A 23,560-nucleotide genomic window follows, 5' to 3' on the forward strand; every position below is an offset into this window, starting at 1 on the left:
CTGACTCATGGCTCATTTCTAAGCGCTCCGTGTCTGCCTCCTCCACGTCAAAGGTGTAAATGTCAAGTGATCGAGGCCTGATCCACTGAGTTCCAGGGACGCCGTTTTTCTCTTGCAGCGGGAAGTGAGTGCTTTCATATGAATGAACTTTGTCAGCTAGATTAAACTGAGCCTTTTTAAAAAAAGCATGGAAGTAATTTTAATGCAGAACTTTTTCACTTTCCTGTCTTTCTCGGTAGACTCAGAGGCACCATGGACACAGATTACTGTATTACCCTGTAACAGCTGCCGGACAGCAGGGGCTAGGGAAGAAAATAACCCTATTTGGGCCTGTAATAAATGATCAGTGGACAACTGTGCAATTATTTGCTCTGTCTGGTATGTCAGCCCCTGCTCTGCTACATGCTGGGCTATTACTGGATCTGCCTCTAAAGAGCTGTTTCAAATATACTCAGAGATTGGGAGGCGCCTGTGAGGGTGGGGGTAGGGGTGGGCAGGAGTCCCTCCAGTAAAACACAGCAACTATAGGGCAGATTTTGGGGGAAAATTCTGCACTGTTCAGAAAGAATTTCCCTTTCATTCCCTGATGGGTCACACACGAGGCTGCTAGGCAAAGCCAATCTGAATCAAGGCAGTTTTGCTATATTTATTGTCCATGGATAAAAATTTAAACAGCAGAATGCAAAGAAGTGATCAGCATGTGCTCCTATGTTGAACTAGCAACTTGCTACAACCAGGGATGAAAGGGTTAGGACAGTTTTATCCCTAAATTGTGTCTGAGCGGTGTTAAGCCCTCCCTATAGGCTGTGCTGATTCGCCTGGTGGCCTCCTATCTGCTGATGGAACCACACCTCCTGCGGCCCCTCACCTGCTACTCTAGACACGCTCCCCTACAGGGGACCTGCGGCCACAGCACCTACGGGACTGGGTCACAGCTGCCTTACACAGATGTTAGGAGGGTCAGGGGAAGGAGGGGAGGGGTGGAGACGTGGTTGTTCCCCACCTTCATCACTATAATCCCCAGCACGCAATGAGTGATCCCAGGCCAATTTTAGAAGCTGGAAGGTGACTCTCAAATCTTTGAATAGCAATAGTAATAGCTAATCATTTCCGTGGTCCCTGTGTACACCAGATGTTTTAATCCTACGCATCCAGCCGTCCGATGTGCCAGGGGGGATAATGGCCCCATTTTACAGGTGAAGGAACTGAGGCTCAGAGACCTTGCTAAAGTCTACAGCCGGCAGACAAGGGGCGGAGCAAGGCTTCAGACTCAAATCTGACCCCAAAGTCGAGGGAAACGACTTTGCTCCCTGATGGAAGACATGCCCCACAGCAGGGCCCTCATTTGACGTGAGACCGAAACACGTCTCGACCCAAAGCTCGGGACCCAAAGCAGGCGTGAGAACGGGACCTACTGAGCTCGTAGGTCTGCGTGAGCATGTCCCGCTCGAACACGATGTCCACCGGGGGCACGCCCTTGGAGATGACGTCCTCGTCGTCGTCGTCATCGTCCACCTTCCGCTTGAACTCCTTCAGCAGTCGGAGGCAGCGCACCATGATGTCGGTCCCTGGGGACACAGACATGCGGTTCCACAGTGACACCAGCGCGGCTTCGGCAGAGCCAGAGCCCCCGAGGAAAGGCCACACGTGGCGCCAAGTTCCGAACATGGAAAACCACACAGCTGGGAACACGAGTCCTGAAAACTGACTCCACAAAGTTGCTTTTTAAAAAATATATATAACTAGAAAACAAGGAAATGCAAATGAAAGGAATAATGAGATGCCATGTTACAGCCTATTAAATAAACAGCAGCCTCTGCTTCAGACAAGCCCCAATGACTACAGGAAACGTGCCTGTTTTCTCCCATCGGTCCACCCCACCACCTACCACCCCACTCCAGAATAATGTCTGGAACAAAGCAGGCATGCGTGCACGGTATCGCTACAAGGATGAAACACATCTTCTCCCTTTTAAGCCAATACCCACACTACCACGGCTTCCCTGGTGGCTGGGCAGTAAAGAATCTCCCTGCCAATGAAGGAGACACAGGTTTGATCCCTGGATCAGGAAGATCCCCTGGAAAAGGAAATGACAACCCACTCGGGTATTCTTGCCTGGTAAACCCCGTGGACAGAGGAGCCTGGTGGCTACAGTCCAGGAGGTCACAAGGAGTCGGGCACGACTGAGACACTAAATGACAAGCCACTCCTCAGACACCTGCCAGTCCCTGAGGCTAGTCTAAGCCCTCCTGTGGGCTAGTCCTCATCATGGCCTTAGGAGATGGGCTACCATTCCCATTTCACACTTGAGAACACGAGGAGCTAAGGCACTGGCCCAAATCCCCGCCCTCAGGAGGTGAGGAAATGGGGTTTATCGGGCACTTCAGCCTCCGAGCCCAGGCCCTAAACCTCTGACCACATACGGCCCCTAATTCAAAGATACCCGTGTGACTGGGAGCCAGAGTCGCCCACATGAGAGGGGGCTTGATGCAGCGCCTAGGGCAGGCAGTTGGACATGTTCTCAGGCAAGAGCCCAGCTTTACTTCTTCCACACTTTTATAACTTCCTTAAGGGCTTAATTAGCCAAGAAAAGCTACACAGAACAGCCCTCAGAGTAAGTGGAAGTGGAAGAAGAGAAGCTGCAAGTACACTTGTGGACTCTGAGGCACCGAAAGACAACGCTCTCCGCCGTCAGCCTTCTGCTCCTCACGCCAAGGCGGTAACTGGGCTCACGGGCATCGGCCCCCAGAGCCTTCTCCCGCCAGCACAGCTGCCTCCTCTGCTGACAGCCAGGAATAAATGATGCTCAGAGGGAGGTGGGGGGATGAATGCACTCCTGGGTCGGGCACACGTGGTTTCAACCTCAGCTCTGCAACTCTGGGCAGGCGATCTGCTGTAGCTGTCTGCTCCCCACTTAGTAAAATGAGGTGACCATGCTCTCTGCCTCACACACTGGTGTTAGCTTGACCTGAGATAATGTCTGTACGTTGGCACGATGTCAACTTGGCATGGAGCTGGCACGGAGCCATCACTTAACACTAATGCCCGGCTCTTGCCATGGGCCAGGCACTGTGTGCTGAGTGTTACATAAATAAACCCATTTCCTGAGGTTCTAGAGTTTTTCATGACTCAGAGAATCTTGATTTTGATTATTAAAATCCCTTCAGCTCCTGCTTGCCATTTTTTAGGGAGACTGTTCTAGAGCACAAGTCAGCTAACGGCAAAGCCGCAGGGACCAGAGTGAGACTGGTCAGCATGTCTATGCTGATGAACGTGGCCTCTCATTCCATGTGAGCCGCCAGGGAGATTTCCTGCAACCACCCTGGGGGCACGAGCCTGTTGATGATAACCCCTGACCCCTGGGTGCAGGGCATTCTTTCCAGGAACAAAAGGCAAGAGAATCGGCCAGCTCACTGCATACGCTTTCAAATACACAGAGTTCTAGGCATTTCAGACACACAAAAACTTCTGTGGTGTGTATGAAAGTCAGCACTTGCACACACGCCTGTCAATGACTCAGGATGGGCACCGACTTAGAAGGAAAAGAGCCTTAATTTACACATTCTGAAGACCCAGAGAGAAAGAAGGGAAGGACAGAATCTTTACTGAGCACCCCGGATGAGCTGGGCACTGCGCTAGGTCCTTTCGGAGACTATTTTACTTAATTGTCTCCTGGCTTCTGCAAGTTATTGTCACCGTCTGAAGGAAAAAAGGAAACTGAAGCTCAGAGGGCTTGAGGGATCTAAGGGGCCCTGGACCCAGCAAGTGGCCTTCCTTACACGCCTGGCCACCTGGAGGGGTGCAAATTTCACATTTCTATCAGAAAGCACTGTTCCTTGGAAAGGAAAACCCAGAGTGGCTATGGCGTGGAACCAGTAGCTATGTGTCTCACATTCTCATCCGGCCCCTTAGCAGAGCGGTATCCTTGACTGTGATCAACTCGGTGAGGACCAAAAGCCAACAGGAGCCCAGGACAGACTTCCTCTTACAGGGTCACAGACAAAGCGACGTCCTCCTGGTAAGTCGGGCAGATGTTATATAAATTCAGAGTGCTACCCCCATCGCCCCACCAACCTCCCTCCCTGAATGGAGCTGGGCTGGTCAGCGATGGGGAGTCATTCAGACAGCCTGGGAAACTGAAATCACAGCAAGCCCATGGGACATCCTGAGGAGAGGGGCATGCCCTGGGTACCGGCAGAGGGAAAGTATTAGTTGCTCACTTGTGTCTGACTCTCTGTGACCTCATGGGCTGTGTAGCCCACCAGGCTCCTTTGTCCATGGAATTCTCCAGGCAAGAATACTGGAGTGGGTTGCCATTCCCTTCTCCAGGGGATCTTCCCAACCCAGGGATCGAACTCAGGTCTCCTGCATTACAGGCAGATTCTTTACCATCTGAGCCACCAGGGAAGCCCAGCAGAGAAGCCTGACCAGAGATGGAAGGACAGAATTGGGGGCAGCACCCAGTAGGGCAGAGGAGGGGCTGCAGCCCACAACCCAGGGTGAGAAGCATGTGCTCTGGAGTCAGTGTGTCGGGTCAGAACCTGCCTCTGGCACTTACAGGCTGGATCAGCACAAAGCCCTGGGCCTCAGGCTGCTCAGCTTTGAAATGGGGACAAGACAGTATCTTCCTCACAGAGTGCTCAGTGAGTAGTGCTTGCAACTGTCTCATCAATACTCATCACAACCTCTGAAAGCACAGCTCAGGGGCCAAGTGTCAGACCATGTCACTCAGGCGGAAAATGTCAGGAGGCTGCCTGGGGCCTTTCAATTTGATTTCACAGCATTTATTCTGTAATGGGCCCACAACATATAAAGAGGGATGAGACAGGGTTCCTGCCCCTGCAAAGGGCATGTCTGAGAGACAAAGAGGCCAAGGAGCCCAGCACAGGGTGTTGCGGCTTCTCACAGGCCTGGGTGTGTACTCTGGCTCTACTGCGGACCAGCAGTGAACCTCTCTGGGCCTCAGGCTCCTCGTCTACAAGACAGAATAATTCTACAGCGTGTCTACACTACCCTGGGCTGAGGACTAAGGGGGAGAATGCGCATAAGTGCTCAGGGCACGCTATCTGGCTGGATGGCTACAGAGGAACTGGCTACGAAGTGCTCAGGGCTCTGCTTCCATAACACACAGAGCCGGCAGACGAGATAAGGCGCAGGACGGGGCTACACAGGGGGAGAGAGAGAGGAGGGGCCACGTGGGTGGGATAGTAAAGGATACAGAAGAATGATCTTTGCAGAACAGGGCAGGCTTTCCAGGCAGGAGGAGGGGCACCAGCAAAGGCGTGGAGGTGGGAGAGGACTGTTCGGGAAGGGGCTGAGGTGGGGGGAGGCGGGAATGAGGGTGAGAATGATGAGATTCCAAAGGTTGCTAAGCCAAGGAGAGATTTATGTTTCACTCTTCGGGAAGATCCCCTGGAGGAGGGCATGGCTACCCTCTCCAGTATTCTTGCCTGGAGAATTCCATGCACAGAGGAGCCTAGTGGGCTACAGTCCATGGGATCACAAAGAGGCAGATAAGACTAAGCAACTAACACTTTCACTTTTTCACACCGCAGGCATCCTGGTTACCCCGGATGTGGAGGGCGGCCTGGAGGGAAGAAGGCCTGAGGGATGAGTCTCCCGCCATAGAGGAGACTCACAGAAGCTCATAGAGGCTTCACCTGCGGCTCAGCCCCTCCCTCGCCCCCTTCCACTTCCTCTCAGGGAGGGGGAGGCGGGCAGAGGGACCTGATGGCTAAGGGCTCAAGAGGCCGAAAGCTGTGGTCCCCGCCCACTCCACCCCACTCCCCGCCCCAGCACAACCCAGCTCTATGACCCCAGGCAGGCAATCTGTGCTTCAGTTTCTTATCAGTGAAATGAGGAGAATGAGCAGCACTGAGAAGATGGGGCGATAAAAGGATCAGAGTCAAAGAACTGACACTTGGCTCCGAGCCAGGCACATTCTCTCCATGGGTCTTCCACCCCCACCCCACAACTGACCACGAAACAGCTAACAAAGTGCAGGCTCTCCCCCAGCCCTTTCCCCCACCTTTGTCACGTTCTGAGACAAGTCATCAGAGTCGAAGGTCTCTCTGGGTCGCTGTGGGGTCCTGACAACAGCACACGGGGCGCTCACACCGGCTTGGGAACCTGCACAAACGGCCTCAGGCCGGAGGTTCAGGCATCGCTCTGCCTGGTGCGAGGACTGCCTCCTCAGCCTCTGGATGGATGGCTTAGGTCCCCAAAGCTCTTTGAACATGACTGACAGACGGAAAGGCCTGGGTAAAAACCAAGGTGTTGAGCAGGAAGGCCACAGTGGGCCTTTTCTGAGGGCTCCGAACCGGGCACAGTTCAAGAATGAAACCTCATCGCGCGGCGAAGCCACTCAGTCACTTCTCGGCCCCCTTGGGCCCCTCCGTGGCGAGGCTGCTCACCTGCAGGCCAGCCCCCGTGCTCACAAGCCCCAGCACTGGCCTCGGGGCTCTCCCAAGCACGGGGAGCCTTCCCGTCTCATCCCCCAAACCTCAAAGTCATCAGTGGGCTACACCGTGGAAAGTTCTGCAAGGACCACATCGACCTCCTTGCCAAGTCTACTGCTGTCTGTCCCCGTCTCATTCTCTGGGATCCTGCCCCAGCCCCTCACCTGCCGCCAGCCTGCTCCTTCCACTGCATGGCCCAGGCAGGTCCATCTTTCTGCTCACGGGGGTCAGTGGAGAGGCCAGCAGGTTTGAGCCCCTGTTCCCTCCTGGGGGGACAGAGGAGATGGAGAAAAAGACTGGTTCTCCCTACGGGCGCCCCCTCGGGAGAACTGCCTCCACCCCTGGGTGAAGTCACCCAAGGCCCAGAATTTAAGTCACAGGATTCTACGCCTTTCTCTACTCTTTTAAGTCCTGTCTAATAGGTTTTTTTTTTTTTTTTTTTGCCACATTAGAAGGTCTGTTTCTTTTGTCTTAATTATTAATGATGTAAATACTCTTCATAGTTTAGCTAGTGCCCTTTAATCAATCTTGTCACTTTTAACTTAAAGAAATCACTATTTTTAACTAAACTGTTTTTCCCTCTAGTACGATTCACTGTCTAGGCTTTAAATTTTCCCGACAATTTTCTATTCTTTTCATGTTTATGCTCGCCTTCTATCCCCTCTGTTTCTGATCTCCATTCTTTTTAATTCCAGTTTTCTGGTTCCAAAGCTCTTTAAAACCTTTACATTTGTTTTACTGCATTTTAATCCTTCTTGGTACGGCTCATTTCTCTTTTTTCTTAGCTGGTATACTTTAATCCTACTGTAACTTTTAAAATGTCCTCTTTTGCCATTTTAATGACCAGAATTTAGTTTGCTATTCATTGTCAAGTGTTTGTTGGATGCGGCTTTTATTTTTTATTGTTATTTTAACAGCTTTCTTGAGACATAATTCATATGCCACACAATACACCCGTTCAAACTACGCAAGTCAATGTTTTTTTTGTAGAGGGGCTTTTAAAAATTTATTTACTTTTAATTGGAGGATGATTGCTTTACAATGTCCTGCTGGTTTCCGATGTACATCAACACGAATCAGTCCCTGGTATACATGTCCCCGCCCTCCTGGGCCTTCCTCCCACCCCCCACCCCATCCCACCCCTCTGGGCTGTCACAGAGCACCAGGTTGAGCTCCCCGAGTTACACAGCAGCTTCCCACTAGCTGTCTATTTTACATATGCACGCGTGCATGCTAAGTTGCTTCAGCCGTGTCTGACTCTGTGCGACCCTGTGGACAGCAGCCCACCAGGCTCCTCTGTCCACAGGATTGTCTAGGCAAGAATACTGGAGTGGGTTGCCATTTCCTTCTCCAATTCTACATATGGTAATATATATATTTCAATGCTACTCTCTCAGTTTGTCCCACCTTCTCCTGCCCCTGCTGTGTCCAAAGGTCTGTTCTTTGTGTTTCTATTCATGTCCAGCAAACAGGTTCAAGTCAATTTTTTTAGTGTATTTCACAGGTATATGCACCCGTCAAGAGTCAACTCTAGAACATTTTCATCCCATGCTTTAGCTACCACCCCTCTGCGCCCCCACTGCAGCCTTTAGCACTCATTACCTACTTCTAGATTCCCTATTCTGGATTCTCCCCTAAAAGGAATCACACAGTAATGGTCTTTGGTGATTGGCTTCTTCCTCTACCGAGTGGTCTTGGCACTCTGGCTGAAAGTCAGTTGACCACAGAAGTGTGTTTATTTTTCTGGCTGCGCTGCATGACATGCGGGATCTTAGATTCCCTATCAGGGATCAAACCTGTGCCCCCTGCAGTGGAAGCATGGAGTATGAACCACTGGACGGCCATGGACTTCCGCATGTGGGTTTATTTCTCACTCTCAGTTCTATCCCATCAATCTCTAGGTCTATCTTTGTGTCAATAAGTACCATGCTGTCTGGATTACTGCTGCTCTGTGGTAAGTTTTGAAATCAGAATGTGTGATACCTTCTACTTGATTCTTCTTTTCCAGGATTGTTTTAGCTTTCTGGGTACCCTTTAATTCCAGATGAATTTTAGAATTAGCTTACCAGTTTCTAGGTGACACTTCCCAGGTGGGGAGGGTGGTAAAGAACCCGCCTGTCTATGCAGGAGATGCAGGTTTGACCCCTGGGTCCCAAAGAACCCCTGCAGGAAGGCATGGCAACCCACTCCAGTATTCTTGCCTGGAGAATCCCATGGACAGAGGAGCCTGGCGGGCTATAGTCGATAGGGATGCAAAGAGTTGCACACGACTGAGCAACTGAGCATGCACACACACATCTGTTTCTACAAAGACATCAGCTGGTATTCTGATAGGAATTGTGTGGAATCTGAAGATCAGTTTGGGAAATAGGGGCATCTTAACAAGGTTAAGTCTTCTGACATAGGAATAGGGGATATTTTCCCATTTACTTACGTCTTAGATTTTTGTCAACCGTCTTTTATAGTTGTCAAGTATGTGTTTTGCATTTGTTTTAATTATTCCTGTCTTATTCTTTTTGATGCTACTGCAAACAGAATTGCTTTCTGATATTTCACTTTCGGATTGTTCATTACAAGGGTATAGAAATACAGCTGATTTTTGTATATCGATCCTGTTCTGCAATCATGTTGAACTTGTTTTTCTATTTTTGAAGAGTTGTTGGGTGACAGCTTAGGGAAGAGCCCACATCATAAACAGGAAGCTAAAGATGCTAAAACACTTCTTCACAGTTGGACTCACCTTGCCACTGAACCTGGAAACCCGCTAAATGCCTGCCTCAGTCATTCAGCCCCAGGGAACCCAACTTCTGTTAACTGCTTCCGACTGTGACCCTTTTCCGAGGATTACAAAGTTAACTTCTATTTCTCCTCCCTTCTGTTCTCGGCACAATTTAATAAACACAGAATGACTGCTAAACACTTGGAGAGACTAATCCAAATTTGCAAAGCAGATCAGTTCAGGGTGAATGTTTCCATTACCGAGGTTTTCTTGCTTTTGCAAAACAGGTCACAGCGGCTTTCTGTAATGCATTTGAAATATGCCGAAATCCGAACTCTTTGTTTATGGGCTTTTAGAAACAACTCGTATATATCCAGGCACACCTGTAAATTTACATGAAGCAATACATCATCTTTATTTATTATTTAAGTCTTGCTTATTCCATAACAGCTGGGAGGAAAGATTTTATGTTAATTTTGCAAACTGGGAGGACATACTTCAAGCCAGGAAAAGATGAAAACTGTGCAGTTATCCCTTATCTCTTGCATTAGGAAAGTCACTGAAGGGACACCTAAATTAAATTCCCTAAACATTTACTTAGTACCTGCTCTGCTTCCCTGGTGGCTCAGATGGTAAAGAATCTGCCTGCAATGCAGGAGACCTGAGTTCGATCCCTAAGTTGGGAAGATCCCCTGGAGAGGAAAACGACTACCCACTCCAGTATTCTTGTCTGGAGAATTTTATGGACAGAGGAGTCTGGCAGGTTAGGGTCCATGGAGTTGCAAAGAGTCAGCCAGAACTACAGGACTAACATTTTCACTTTCTACCCTGTTCCCAGCAGACAATGCACAGGCATTGGCTTCTCTGGTGGCCCAGTAAAGAATCTGCCTGCAATGTGGGAGACCTGGGTTTGATCCCTGGATTAAGAAGATCCCCTGGAGGAGGGCATGGCAACCCACTCCAGTATTCTTGCCTGGAGAATCCCCACAGACGGAGGAGCCTGGCAGGCAAGACTCAAGACACGACTGAGCGACCAAGCACAGCACAGGCCTTAAGGACAGAAATTATGTGAGGGGTGGAGCCACCACCCTCAAGGAGCTCATGACTTAGTTGGGAAAAAAGTCACACAGATAAATAACAGGAGAAGGGAGGGGAAGTCTATCCATGAACTCGCACAGCTGAGAGGTGGTAACAAGATACCAAGCAGGGCCCTGTGGGGCTCCTGGACACAAAGCCTTTCTGTGTCCCCCATTTCTCTGATAACAGGAAACATCCTTCATTCAGCCTCCAAGACATTCCTTGAGTTCCAACGGGCTTATCCAAGCAGGGGATGAAACAAAGACCAGGGAGAAACAAAGAGTTAAGAGCAGCCTTGGGGCGAGGTTCTGTTTCCTCATCTACAGATACACACAACAATGTCTTCAAACCCCCTGCAGGTGGGAGTGCTAACAGGATGGCAGGCTGCCCACAAGCATGGAGACCCAGACCTGCTGGACCTGAAGGGTGCTGATGAAGACCCCTACCTGTGTGCTCAGTCATGTCCAACTCTGCAACCTCATGCACTGTCACCCGCCAGGCTCCTCTGCCCATGGAAGTTTCCAGGTGAGAACACTGCAGTGGTGTGCCATTTCCTTCTCCAGGGGATCCTCCTGACCCAGTGACTGAACCTGCAGCTCTTGTGTCCCCTGCGTTGGCAGGCGGATTCTTTACCATTGTGCCACTTACCTCAGCATCAGTCCCTCAGAAGAATGCAAGTTCTTCACTGCCTTGATCCATATCACCAACCCCTGAGCACAAGCCTCGCCCACAAGAGCTCTCCCTGTTCCCCAGGGAAGGGGGTACGGTTCTTGAGAAGCCAGCCTACTGTGTTCTTCTTTGCCTGACAAAGAAATAAAGCCACTTTCCTTCTCCACAACTCTGTTTCCCCATATTTCTGTTCAGCATCAGTGTACAGAGAGCCAAGGTATTGGCATCACACATGGGCATGAGATGAGCCTCCTGAATGGCCAGAATGGGCTCACTGAGTGTGTGCATGACAATCTGAAAATGCTGTCATCTCCTCAGCTTAGGTATTTGCCCTCTTAACCTTACCACTGCCATCCTTAGTACCCAGCCGGCGCTGTGAGTCGTGCTCACCCTTCCTCCTGGTGTTGGGCCTCGGGAAATGAGGGTCACTCATCTTGGGACGTGAACACACCTTGAAGCTTCAGGCAGATGACATACCAGACTGAAGCCGCTGTGGGTTACATAGCAGCAAACAGGGCGCGCTTGGTAAATGGGGAAGCTGAGTCCTCTCGACAGGGGGTGGCGCCTCTCTGCCTCGTTAACTGCTAGTAAAGAAATACAGTTCAATGTCGCCTGGTTTTATTTTTAGAGAGGAGTGGAAAGTCTGACTTTGTAGGTCAAATTTCTGATTTTTAAATGCCAACAACTACAGTTAAAAGAAACTCCATGATGCCAACAAAATACACTGCCAGAGGTGGCCTAAAGGCCTTGCTCTGGGTACACTGTCTCCTGTAAGTCCCACAACACTCTGGAAAGAAGCTCTAGTATTACTCCAGATAATCCTGATGAGGAAACTGAGGCAGAGAGCGGTCAAAACTCAAAGGAAATTCCACTAGGAAGTGACAGGAAGAGAATTCCAACCCAGGCTGTCTTACATCAAAGTCCACTCAGGTATCTGTTAGTTTCAAGGGGCAAGTTTGAATCTCTAGGTGAGACCATGAAGGGGGCAGGTGCAACTTCTAAGAGAATGACACGGCCCATAGACGTGACATAAAATGATTAGAATCAACCAGGTGCAAGGCCGTCTTCCCCTAGACCTTCCGCCTCAGTGTAATATATCAGCACACCAAATGACATACCCAGAGGAGCCACGACCACAAAGGTCGAAAAGGGGGCCGTGGCGCAAATCCTGGAAATCCCCACTTCTTCCCCCAAATAGCAGAACACTCCACCCATTCATTAGCCTATGTAACTACTCGCCCCTATAAAAACTGACCAACCCACAGCCTGGTGCTTCTCTTGCCTTCCAAGAGGGCCCCCACTCTGTCTGTGGAGTGATTCCTCCCTGAATAAACCTTTTTTCACTTTATTATGGCTCATGCTTGAATCCTTTCCCATGGTGAAGCCAAGAACGCATATTGGTGACTGTCCCAGGGACGTGGATGTGATCTGGGATATAACCATCCTGTCACACCCCATTCTCTTTCCTGTAACACAAGGACCTCAAACCATGGAGAAATCCAGCAAAATAAACATATATATATATATATATATATGTATGTATGTATTCACATATATATTTAAAGCTATTTTTTTCTTAGATTTATCTGCTTATATTTAATGCCTTTCTTTGAACGTGTGTGTTAGTCACTCAGCTGTGTCTGACTCTTTGTGAACCCATGGTCTGTAGCCCACCAGGTTCCTCTGTCCATGGACTTCTCCAGGCAAGAATACTACAGTGGGTTGCCATGCCCACTCCAGGGGATCTTCCCAACCCAGGGATTGAACCCAGGTCTCCCGCACTGCAGGCAGATTCTTTACCATTTGAGCTACCAAAGTGACTTTCTTTCAATAGGTCAGAAATAAAAATGCTTATTAGAGCCACAGGTCACGCTATTTTCAGCATTCAGATAATCCTATTTCCAAGTCAAATGCTAGGTGGAAATCCCTAGCACACCTCTCAGTTCCCAGAGCCTTTTCTTGCCTGCTCAGCAGCCAGGGGAACCTCCTGCTTCCCTGTCTACCAAAGGCTGATGCTCCCCACTCCTTCCCTTGAGGAATTCCAGTCATTCAACCAGTCACACATCTACTCAGCACCAAAGACACTTATAAGTTGAAGTCTGCTCGAGGGGGGCTTCCCTATCTCCAGGGGCTCCTGGTTTTTATACACCTGTTGTGTGGTCGTATCAGTGTGTTACCATCTCCTTCACAAGACTTTCAGACACAAGAAAGTCAGACAGGGTGGGCAGTGATTCCAGTAACTGAAAAAGGAAGTAGAGGAAGAGACACAGCTCCCTCAGACTGGCAGTTCAGTCACTCAAAAGGCACACCACCTCCTCCTGCAGGCAGAGCTCTGGTCTGTCCTCATTTAGCACACATTCTCCAGAGCTGTTAGCAGTCTCCTTAGGTTACTTGCTATGCTCTAAGTTTTAAAACTATACATCTTTTAGTTTTAACTGGTGTTTGTATCTTTTTTTCCCATTTGCTTGGTTTTCTCTGTACAGATCACTAATACTCACTCAGAATCACTGCCAGGACACAACTTTCCCGACACACGTCCACAGGCACTCGGCACCTCATGCTTTGTATCGACTCCTGCCCTCCTAGTGTCGGTCATAATGATTTCCCTTCATCATCTCCACAGGGCTCCCCTTGTCCTGGCTCTTTCTGGACCCAATGCTTTCCTGTCTCCTGGTTTGGTCTGTCATTTGATGGCGTACATCCTCCTATCGCTTCCAAAAAGGGAACTTGGAAGACGAGAGATGAATTGTTTCCAATCCGCTTGTATGAAAATGTTCTCACACCTCGTTGATGGTAATGGTGAATAAAGATGTCCAAAGTGAAAGTCCATCCCTTTTAGAAAGTGGCTGATGCTGCACCAAGGTCTCCAGCTTCTGTTACTACTGGGGAAGTCGGATATCTCCTCTCTGGAGGCTCTTCAGCCCCAGGCTTCTGAAGTCCCAGTCTGTCAGATCTTGGTGTGGGTTTCTTCATGTTCACCATGCTAGACATCTGCTCAGTCTTTTGATCTAGAACTTGACTCCTTCAGATCTGGGGAAAATTCCATGTCTGTCATTTCCTGACTGTCATCTCCTCCTTTCTACTCTCCTGAACACATTCCCTTCCTCCGCCCCCAACTCAAGCCCCGACTGTGTGGAGGTTGGATCTTTGAGGCTCAGCTTCATATTTTCAACTGAACTCTCCTATTTCTATCCCTTTTGAGTTCCTATTCTTCCTGGGGAGATTTTCTCGATTTTCTCTCACTATCTTTCCTTCCACTAAATCTTGCATTGCAATGTGCTCTGCTTAGTCACTCAGTCGTGTCCAGCTCTTTGCAACCCCACTGACTGTAGCCCATCATGCTCCTCTCTTCATGGGGACTGTCAAAGCAAGAATACTGGAGTGGGTTGCCATACCCTCCTCAGGGGATCTTCCTGACCAGGGATCGAACCCAGGTCTCCCGTACTGCAGTAGTCCTATTTACTTCTAAGAACTCCGTTTTATTTTCTGCATGTCCCTCCTTTATTCATAGCCTCTTGCTCTGGTTTCCTGGATGCAGTATCTTCTCTTCCCCCTTTGTTTTTCTCTACTCCTCATTTTGCTTCTATTTCCTAGGTTAATTGGTGTCTCTTACATTCATGTTAAGTGTTCTCAGCTGCTTGGTGAAACATTAAAATGATGCATTAAAATATTTTAAAACACCTGTGTTTTGCAGCCTGGGGAGAGAATGCCAGTGTGTGGACTTCCATGAAGGGTGAGCAGGCACAAGCTGGCTACTGTACTAGGAAACCCCTAAATTTCAGGATCTAGAGAACTTTTTCTCTTGGACTGGTCAGTTTCTACAGAAAAGAATCCTCCAGCTGCTGGCCTCGAGGACTGTGTAAGCTTGGCTGCCAGTGTTCTAGGAGCCACGGGGGAATGCAGGGAGAACTCCTACCTCACAGTGTATGGAGATTACACATCGCCTGTTATCAGCTTTGTACCCTGTCTCCAGCTGCATCTCATGTCTGAGTCTCGAAAGCCTCCAGTGCATCTTCTCTCTTTTAAAAAACGTATTTACTTATGGCTGCAATGGGTCTTCAGTGCTTCCTGTGGGCTTTCTCTAGCTGCGGCAAGCAGGAGCTCCTCTTTGTTGTGGTGCACAGGCTTCTCGCTGTGGCGACCTCTCTTGTGAGGCGCACAGGCACTAGGGTTCAGGGGCTTAACAGCTGTGGCACACGGGCTTAGTTGCTCCTCAGCATGTGGGATCTTCCCAATGTGTCACCTGGGCTGGCCGGTGGACGCTTAACCACTGGACCACCAGGAAGTCCCCAGTGCATCCTCTCTGGAGGTATGTCCAAGGAATGAGGATTCACTGGAGGTGCTAATGAGGAAGCACTGTTAAGCCACAAAGTCCAGACCTCTGTCTTTGTGGGAACCGGCTTGCTACCTTCTATACCAACTAGGGGAGGGGACCTGGGGGGTGCAGACAGACTTAGCTCCATCCAAACTGGGGCTTTCAGAGGGCCCTGGTTTATCTCAGGTTTGAGGTTTCCATTTTTGGCTACTGTCCCGCACAGGCATTCAGCTTTCCAGTCTGCTTGGCCAGTTATCATTTATCCATCTGCCTCCGAGCACAAAAAAGCTGACAATCTCCTTGCTGTCACATTCCTATGATTGCTAGGGAGGAGCTGGGAAGAGTACAGATAAACACATCTATTCCTTCTGTCATCTTTTACTGACAGCTATGACCCTCAGCTTTTTAAATGATTTTCATTAATCCAGAGGGAGCATGGGATAAAAATCAAGAACAGAGAAAAAGCAAAGGACTAAAGGTTTTTAAAGTTCCATAGTCCATTGTCCTTAGTTTAACTTTCTTGTAAGGTTCAAATCTCACCTGTGCCACTTTCTGATTGCTTAACCTCATGCATGTTACTCATCATCTCTTAAACTTAACTTTTCTTACCTTTAAAATGGTGATAATAACACCGACCTTGCAGGGCTAGAAAATGCGATCATGCAACACAGATCAGGTACTTTAAAAATACTGGCTGAAGAATGAATAAGAGGGTTTAGATAAGAAGAAAAAGAGGAATTTGGTTTCTGAACACCAGGAATGGGAGATGTTGGAGGGACATCCATATAGACATGTTTGCTGAGAATGAGCACAGGTTTCATTCAGCAAACATTTCCTGAGTGTTTTATATATAGAAGGTCCTAAGACAGGCACTGAGCAATAAAGAATTGAATAAATAACGTGATGTCATCCCACTGCAGGGCAGAATGTGGTAAGAAGACAGGCTGGTGCTTAGAGGCGAGAAGTGAAAGCCGGCCGAGCAGCCCAGTGAACAGCTGAGCCTGCCTTTACCTTTCTTGGTCTTGCAAGGTCCACGTTCAGGGTGGATCTCTTTTAAGGGAAGAGGCACCACCTTGGCCAGCCCCGCGTTCAGCATGTACTGGTACAGGCGCTTGAATGTCCTCTCGCACAGTCCCTGCAACATGTAAATGCGGCGGTTAGGTTCGAGCATGCCGTGTGAAACTACCAGAGGCCCGTGTAAATGAACAAGCGGGGACCAAGTTAACTGATGATCTTGAATGAGGAAACACTGGGGGCACTAATGAGGAAATACCGCCCAGCCACCTTGTCCCGGGAACAAAATGAGTCTGGAGCAGCATAGAGACCATGCTACTTTTTGATGATGAAAGGGGGAAAGAGATTTGCCTGAAAAGATCCTGAAAGGATACACCTGAAAGGGGTGAGAATGAGGCAGTTGGGGGCAGCACTAGACGATTTCCCGTATACTTTTTCGTAAGTGTTTTGGTTTTTTAACCAAGTAAGTGTACTATTAATTTCTGGGGGTGGGGGGCCATGCCATGTAGCAGGATCTTAGTTCCCTGACCAGGGATCAGATCCTCGGCCCCTGCAGTGGAAGTGTGGAGTCTTAACCACTGGACCACCAGGGAAGTCCCTACTATTAAATTATTAATAGATATATACAGACATACACACAACTCCCACAGGCAATGAAAGAGGGAAAAAAAAATTAAATTAAAAAACTTTTAGGTTAAAGAAAAGAAAACACCTTTAGGGACTTCCCTTGCGGTCCAGTGGAAAAACCAAAATAACCATATCTATTCCTAAAGCTGTCAGGGTTACCAAACAGCCGCCACCAGTGCAGGCCATGTGTTTCCATCTACATGCGTTTTTTTCTTTTTTTGAAGAAAGAAAGTTACTTGCCAACATTGAAAAGTGAGAGATATCATGCTAAAAAAAAAAAAGGAAAAAAAACCCACAACAGATTCTGGCTTCTCTCAGAAAACAGGATGTGGCAACAAGTCCTAGCTTGTGGTTCATCACAACAATAGCCGGCGGGAGGTGAGGACCAGCTGCTCCTTCAAGACACGCACACCTGGCCCGGACGCCCCAGCCTTCCCCAGCCATCGGACCCCTTACACGGTGAGGCTGAAGGGCAGTCCTGTTTATCACCCTTTTTGTGCTGCTTTTCTCTCAGGATAGCTAAGAGGAAAGTGGAAGATTTCTTGAATCTGTACTGATGTCAAGAAAAATTTTTTGTTGTTTTTGGCTGCACCACATGGCTTCCAGGAATTCAGGTTCCCCTGGCCAGGAACGGAACACGGGCCACAGCAGTGAAAGCGCTGACTCCTAACCTCCAGGCCACCAGGGAACGCCCTCAAATACTTCATACCACCCTCCAGGCCACTAGGGGCCGTTTCATTCCGCCACCTCTAGACCAGCGAGGGAGGCGATCACCTGATCCAAAGGAGGCGCTGCCAGGAGTGGTCTGTGGCGTCTCCCAGGCTCCCTTCTACACTGTGGGGGAGAGAGAGAGCGCATGGCCCACGGGGAGAGAGAGAGAGCGCGTGGCCCAGGGTTGCTGCGGCCGCGTACACATGATCACCTCTCAGATGAGCCTGGCTGCTCGGCAGCAGAACATATGGTCATCAAAGAAATATAGACAACTCACAGACACATTCAGCCCCCTGGCACGTAAATGGCACCTATCGTAAATCTAGCTGTGCCCCCAGCGCCATGGAAAGTCCTTGAAGACACCCATCCATCAAACCCCAGCACTCTACATATAGCCCTGAGCCCTGGACCACCCTACAGGAGAGCTGTCAAGGAGGACTCCCATGACCTGCCCACAGGATGAGGTGGTGGAGTCCTTCCTTTACAGGGGGCTTCCATGGAGGACTTGCACAATCTGCCCAGCTAAGGAGAGAGGTTAGCCTCCCTCCCACTTCCCTGAAAGACAGCATCCACATTCAAAGCATCCACCTCGTCTGGAGGCTAATTATTTACTAAATCCTGCTCAGCCTTCTCTACCCCTATTTCCAGCTACTGTACAGACATTATTACCAAGTCAAAGTCCCAAAGATCTCCATACTCTATAAATCCTACAATCAAATTTGTCATGAGACTTCTCCCGTGATCCAATGGCTAAGACTCCATGCTTCCAATGTAGGCAGGGGGTGAGGGTTTGATCCCAGGTCAGAGAACTAAGATCCTACAAGCCCCACAGTGAGGCAAAAAAAAAAAAAAATAACAACTACAACTATTATATGCCTCGTCCTTGAGCAAACTCGCTCCTCTTTCTGAACTGTCTACCTCAGTCATATACTCATTCAACAAACACGGGCTGAGCGTTCACATGTGTAGGGCCGTCCTCATGGTGGGTGGTCGGCACACAGGGTCCCTGCCAGCAGGTGCCTACCCTCAAGCTCTGGTCCACCCTAGGGAGGGGCTGTCACTCAAGACAGACAACAGATTCCTTCTCCTTTGTCCCCCTCCCCCAACACTCACACCCTAGCTTCAGTCCCTCACCAAGTCACCCCCCTATTCTGAGGCCCCAACACCCACCTCCACACCCGGCCTCCAACCTCCCCTCTGCCCACCAGCTTATTTCCTAAACATTCTTCTTCTGGACTTCTTGGTGGCTCAGAAGGTGAAGAATCCACCTGCAATGCAGGAGACCTGGGTTCGATCCCTGGGTCAGGAAGATTCCCTGGAGTAGGAAATGGCAACCCATTCTAGTATTCTTGCTTGGAAAATCCCATGGACAGAGGAGCCTGGGTGGCGCCAGTCCATGGAATCCCAAAGAGTCAGACACGACTGAGCGCGCACATACTTCCACGTCATCTCTACTTAGAAACTGCCACCAGCAATTCCTCAGGCTTAAGGCTGAAACCCAACTCCTCAGCCTGGCACTTGAGACCTTCCTTATCTGGCCCCAACTTTCCTTTCCTGCTGCCTCTCTTACTACTCCTGAGGGGCACCCTGCTGCCTGGCTGCCCCTGGGTCACTGCCAACCTCGGAAACCCCCAGCACCTCCCACTGCCCCAAGCCTTTGCTCCAGCCGGTCTCCCCATGTCTCCTCGGGGCTCATCTCATCTACAAAGCCCAGCGCAGCTGGAACTCACTCTACAAAGCTTCTCCCAGCTCTCCTTTCACAGAGCTCAGACGCATCCTTCCAAGGAGCAGTCTGGCCTGAGTGTGTCGTCATGTCAGTCTCTCCCATTAGACGGCTCCGCGACAGCCTGAGACTGTCACCCTGGTTAATTTCTGTCACTGTGCTGCGGAACACAGTTCTGACTCCGAGTGGACACTCACTGAAGTATCTGTTGCGGGTTTCCCTGGTGCGTCAGTGGTAAAGAATCCGCCTGCCGATACAGGTTTGATCCCTGATCTGCAAAGATCCCATATGCTGTGGAGCGACTAAGCCCCTGAGCCCTAATGACTGAGCCCACCCGCTAGAGCCTGCTGGCTGAAACAAGAGAAGCAACTAGAGAGGAGCCCCTGCTTGCCATAACTAGAGAAAAGAAAGCACGAAGACCCAGCATGGCCAAAAATAAATAAGTTTTTTAAAAAAATTAGAGTATCTGTTGAATGAATGAATAAATAAATGAATAAACAATGTCCTTTATCAGTCAAATTCTGTCACTTAGCTCTTCCCCAGTGCTGACCTGAGACTGGACCCACCCCCTCTCTCCACCCTCGAGTAACTCTGAAGGGCAGAGGGTATCAATCTCCAGTGTCCATATGGGCTGGACAGACAACAGAAAGAATACAGTGGGGCAGGTATTTCTTCACTGAACGTGTAGGAGTCTCCTTATTCTTGACTAGGGTCTCTCAGGAAGAGGCCTTGTCAGTCTACCTTTTATTCCCCACTTTTGACAGATACTCAGATACTGAGAAATACTTCCTCCTACTCAGCAGCAGTGCTCACAGAGAGACAAAAGGCACTGCCCAGGTGCCTGAGAGCTGACAGGAGGTGTAAGGGACCTGGGATGGGAGTAGAGGGGCCAGCAGGATGGGCACTGGCCAGCGAACAGCCAGCTCCATGTAACTGCTGTCACGAGAGACCACAGGCCCAGGCTGGCCAGAGCCTCTGATATTTCAAGAGAAGCTGATAATTTAAGATTTTGATGCAAAATCTCATTTCTTATAAGACCCTACTACTACGCCAAAGTTCTTCTTAACAATGTGCAGGCCAGATCTGACCCACGAGCTCGATTCATAATCTCTGCTTTTTTATTTTTTGGCTTCATCCTGTGGCTTATAGGATGTTAGTTCCCCAAGCAGGGATTGAACCCAGGCCCTTGGAAGTAAAAGCACGGTGTCCTAACCACTGGACCATCAGGGAAGCCCCATAACTTCTGTTTCAAATAGACGGGCATGTGATGAATTGAGCCGTAGAGGAGACAGGTCTCCCTTCTCTCTGCACAGTGAGATCAGGGAGCAGGGCCTCCCCAGGGCAGCACAGGTGAGGAGCTAGGATCTTCCTGGAGGCTGTCATCAGACTGCAGGCTCTTCTGGGGACTAATTACTATGACCCCGCAAACATTGACTTTAGGTCCTACCGTTTCACCTGCAGGGCAATCTTATTTTCTTCCCATTTTCAGTGTCGGCTCTTTCCGAACTTCTACCAAAGAGCGCTCACTTCAGACGGGAAGCAGTAGCCCCCCAACCCCAGTGCTTTCTCCCCTCACTCTCTCTTCATCACCGCCTCGGTTCCTGGGCCCAGAGATGAAGCAGGTCCACCCATAACTGCTTTATTCCCTGTGTCGTCTCACCTCTTCTCAGTACAGTCACCCTGCTATTTCAGGATAAAACTGGAAACAGGGGACTTCCCTGGTGGTCCAGCCACTAAGGCTGAGCTCCCGATGCAGGGGGCCCTGGTCAGGAACTAGATTCAATGTGGTGCAGCTAAGAATTTGCAAGCCACAACTAAAGGTCCCTCAAGCTGAAACTGAGATCCAGCTTGGCCAAGAAACAGAGGAAACACACAAACAAACAAATCTTTAAAAAAAACAAGACCTGAAACAGGAGGGGAGGGGGCAGAGCATAAACTTTAAAAGAATGACACAGCCCAGGGACATGACACAAACTGATTAAACCAAATTAAGTCCAAGATGGTGGACGAGTGGGCTTCCACTAGGCCTCGAGCCTCAGCATGTGCCCACCATCACACATCAGCAAGCTAACAACACCCCCACAGGCGCTATGACGGTTCTGGGGCTAACAGCAGAGGCCAAAAAGCGGGTGGTGACCCAATTCCTGGAAATCCCCATCCCTTCCCCTGAAATAGTTGGGATAATCCTCCCCCTCATTAGCCTATGAAACTACCCAGCCCATAAAAACCAACCACACCACATTTTTGGGCTGCTCTGCCCTTGGGGATGGCCCACACTCTATCTGTGGAGCATGCTCCTAAGTGAATCCACTTCTTACCTATCACTTTGTCTCTCTCTGAATTCCTTCTACAAGGAGATATCAAGAAGCTGAGCTTCAAGTCCCAATCTGAGTTACATGGTTACAATACCAGTGGGAAGAAAATTATAAGCCTGATTATGAAATGAACTGATTATGAAAGTAAATCTTAATGCCCAGATTCACCGCTCCACGGGAACTTTTATAGCTGGACTTGGCACAAACCCCAGGGGAAAACCAAGGCCACCCAAGAGCAGGAGGGGTTTAAATGAAAGACTGAGCCCTTTTTCATTCTGTATAAACCAAAGGAAAACTCTGCTTGTTTCACGAGGGGCTGGGGGTGGTCAAGTCCGTAACAGAGCTCTTGACTGCAATGCACGGAGCCTTCATTTGACAAAGATGCCCACTGGGGCACAGACGCATTCAGGCCCGCACGAGGGCAGCCGGCAGCTCACCAGTTCCTCCCTCAGCTTTCCCAGGGTCTCAGTCCGGTTATTCCGTGCGCTCAGTAGAGTTGAAAGCTTCTCCATGAGGATGTCGTATTTGCTCCTCCTGTGAGAAACACAAACACTTCATTTTTTTAGACCTATTAGTAATGACTGCCTATTTTTTAAAAGATGTCAAGGTTTATATGACAACATATCAAACTACGGAACCTTGGTCTTCAGTCTCAAGAGAACAACTCCTGTCCTTTACAGTGGGAAGACTGGGGTGGGGGGGGCGGTCTGAGTGGTTCAGTCACACGGCCAAGGTCACCTAACTAGCAGCAGTGTACAGACTGCACTCTGTGGCTAAAACTTTCAGGAAATGATTGTTTAAAATGCTTACATCTTTTGATCATACTGAAGAATTTCTTTAATTTAAAACAGAGAAAAACTGGTTAGGGAAGTTTTATTTGTGGTCTGTGCTATCCCTCAATGGGTCTTACAGATGCTAAGAAAAAGATTAGAATAATCATGGTTAACAGGAAATAAATTTATGAGGAAAGATACTTTTTCCAAGAAGGTAGAAATTTTTTAAAACAGGACTTAAGTCAAATGAATAAAGACATCTTTAGATGGTTATTAAAAATGGGTTAAACAAGATGGACATTTATGTGATTAAAACACCGGGTTTTGATATTACACTTCCTAAGGTTAAATGCAACAAAAAAGGATGTCCTAACTGGTCCTCAACATTAAAAGTTAAATAAGTCATTCTATTTACCATTTACAGTTTATGTACCATTAATGTACAGTTTAAATATGTACAAAATTATATAAGTATAAATATAAATTTGGGCTTCCCTGGTGGCTCAGTGGTAAAGAATCTGCCCGCCAATGCAGGAGACGCAGGTTCGATCCCTGGGTTGGGAAGATCCCCTGCAGAAGGAAATGGGAACCCACTCCAGTATTCTTGCCTGGGAAATCCCATGGACAGAGGAGCCTGGTGGGCTACAGTCCATGAGGTTGCAAGAGTCGGACACAACTTAGTGACTAAACAACAACAACAAATAAATATAAATTATATAAAGGGAGGGCTTCTCTTGTGGCTTAGCTGGTAAAGAATCCGCCTGCAATGTGGGAGACCTGGGTTTGATCCCTGGGTTGGGAAGATCCCCTGGAGAAAGGAAAGGCTACCCACTCCAGTATTCTGGCCTGGAAAATTCCACGGACTATATAGTCTATGGGGTCGCAAAGAGCTGGACACGACTAAGCAACCTTCCCTTTTACATATAAAGGGAACAAAAAAATTTACACTGAGATAGCCAACCAGCAACTATTTGGGCCAAAGGGCCTGAGTTCCTTGGCTCAACCCTACTCTGGGGATCCCAGAGCCCTTTATATAAACTGATAAAATGGACAGGAAATAAAAGAAGGAAAGAAAAACTTCTGAAACTCCTCCTGTAAGATCAAAGCTTATTGATTAGATCCTAATGAAGACCAAAGTTAAAAGGTATCAAAGTAGACA

The 23,560-nt window shown here is 48.9% G+C and overlaps 1 protein-coding gene across 1 annotated transcript in view; it reads right to left on the reverse strand.

Moving 5' to 3' along the window:
* GTF3C1 (general transcription factor IIIC, polypeptide 1, alpha 220kDa) overlaps positions 1-23,560 on the reverse strand; it is an 81,143-nt gene that overhangs the window by 46,108 nt on the left and 11,475 nt on the right. The window contains exons 5-7 of the mRNA XM_010837240.1: positions 22,066-22,162; positions 16,250-16,373; positions 1,416-1,568 (exon numbers count right to left, since the gene is read on the reverse strand). Of these exons, the coding sequence (XP_010835542.1) occupies positions 1,416-1,568; positions 16,250-16,373; positions 22,066-22,162 (374 nt within the window). The remainder of the gene's footprint in view (positions 1-1,415; positions 1,569-16,249; positions 16,374-22,065; positions 22,163-23,560) is intronic.

The sequence above is a fragment of the Bison bison genome, unplaced genomic scaffold (genome assembly GCF_000754665.1).
Source record: "Bison bison bison isolate TAMUID 2011002044 unplaced genomic scaffold, Bison_UMD1.0 scf7180017864072, whole genome shotgun sequence".
Lineage (NCBI taxonomy): Eukaryota > Metazoa > Chordata > Mammalia > Artiodactyla > Bovidae > Bison > Bison bison.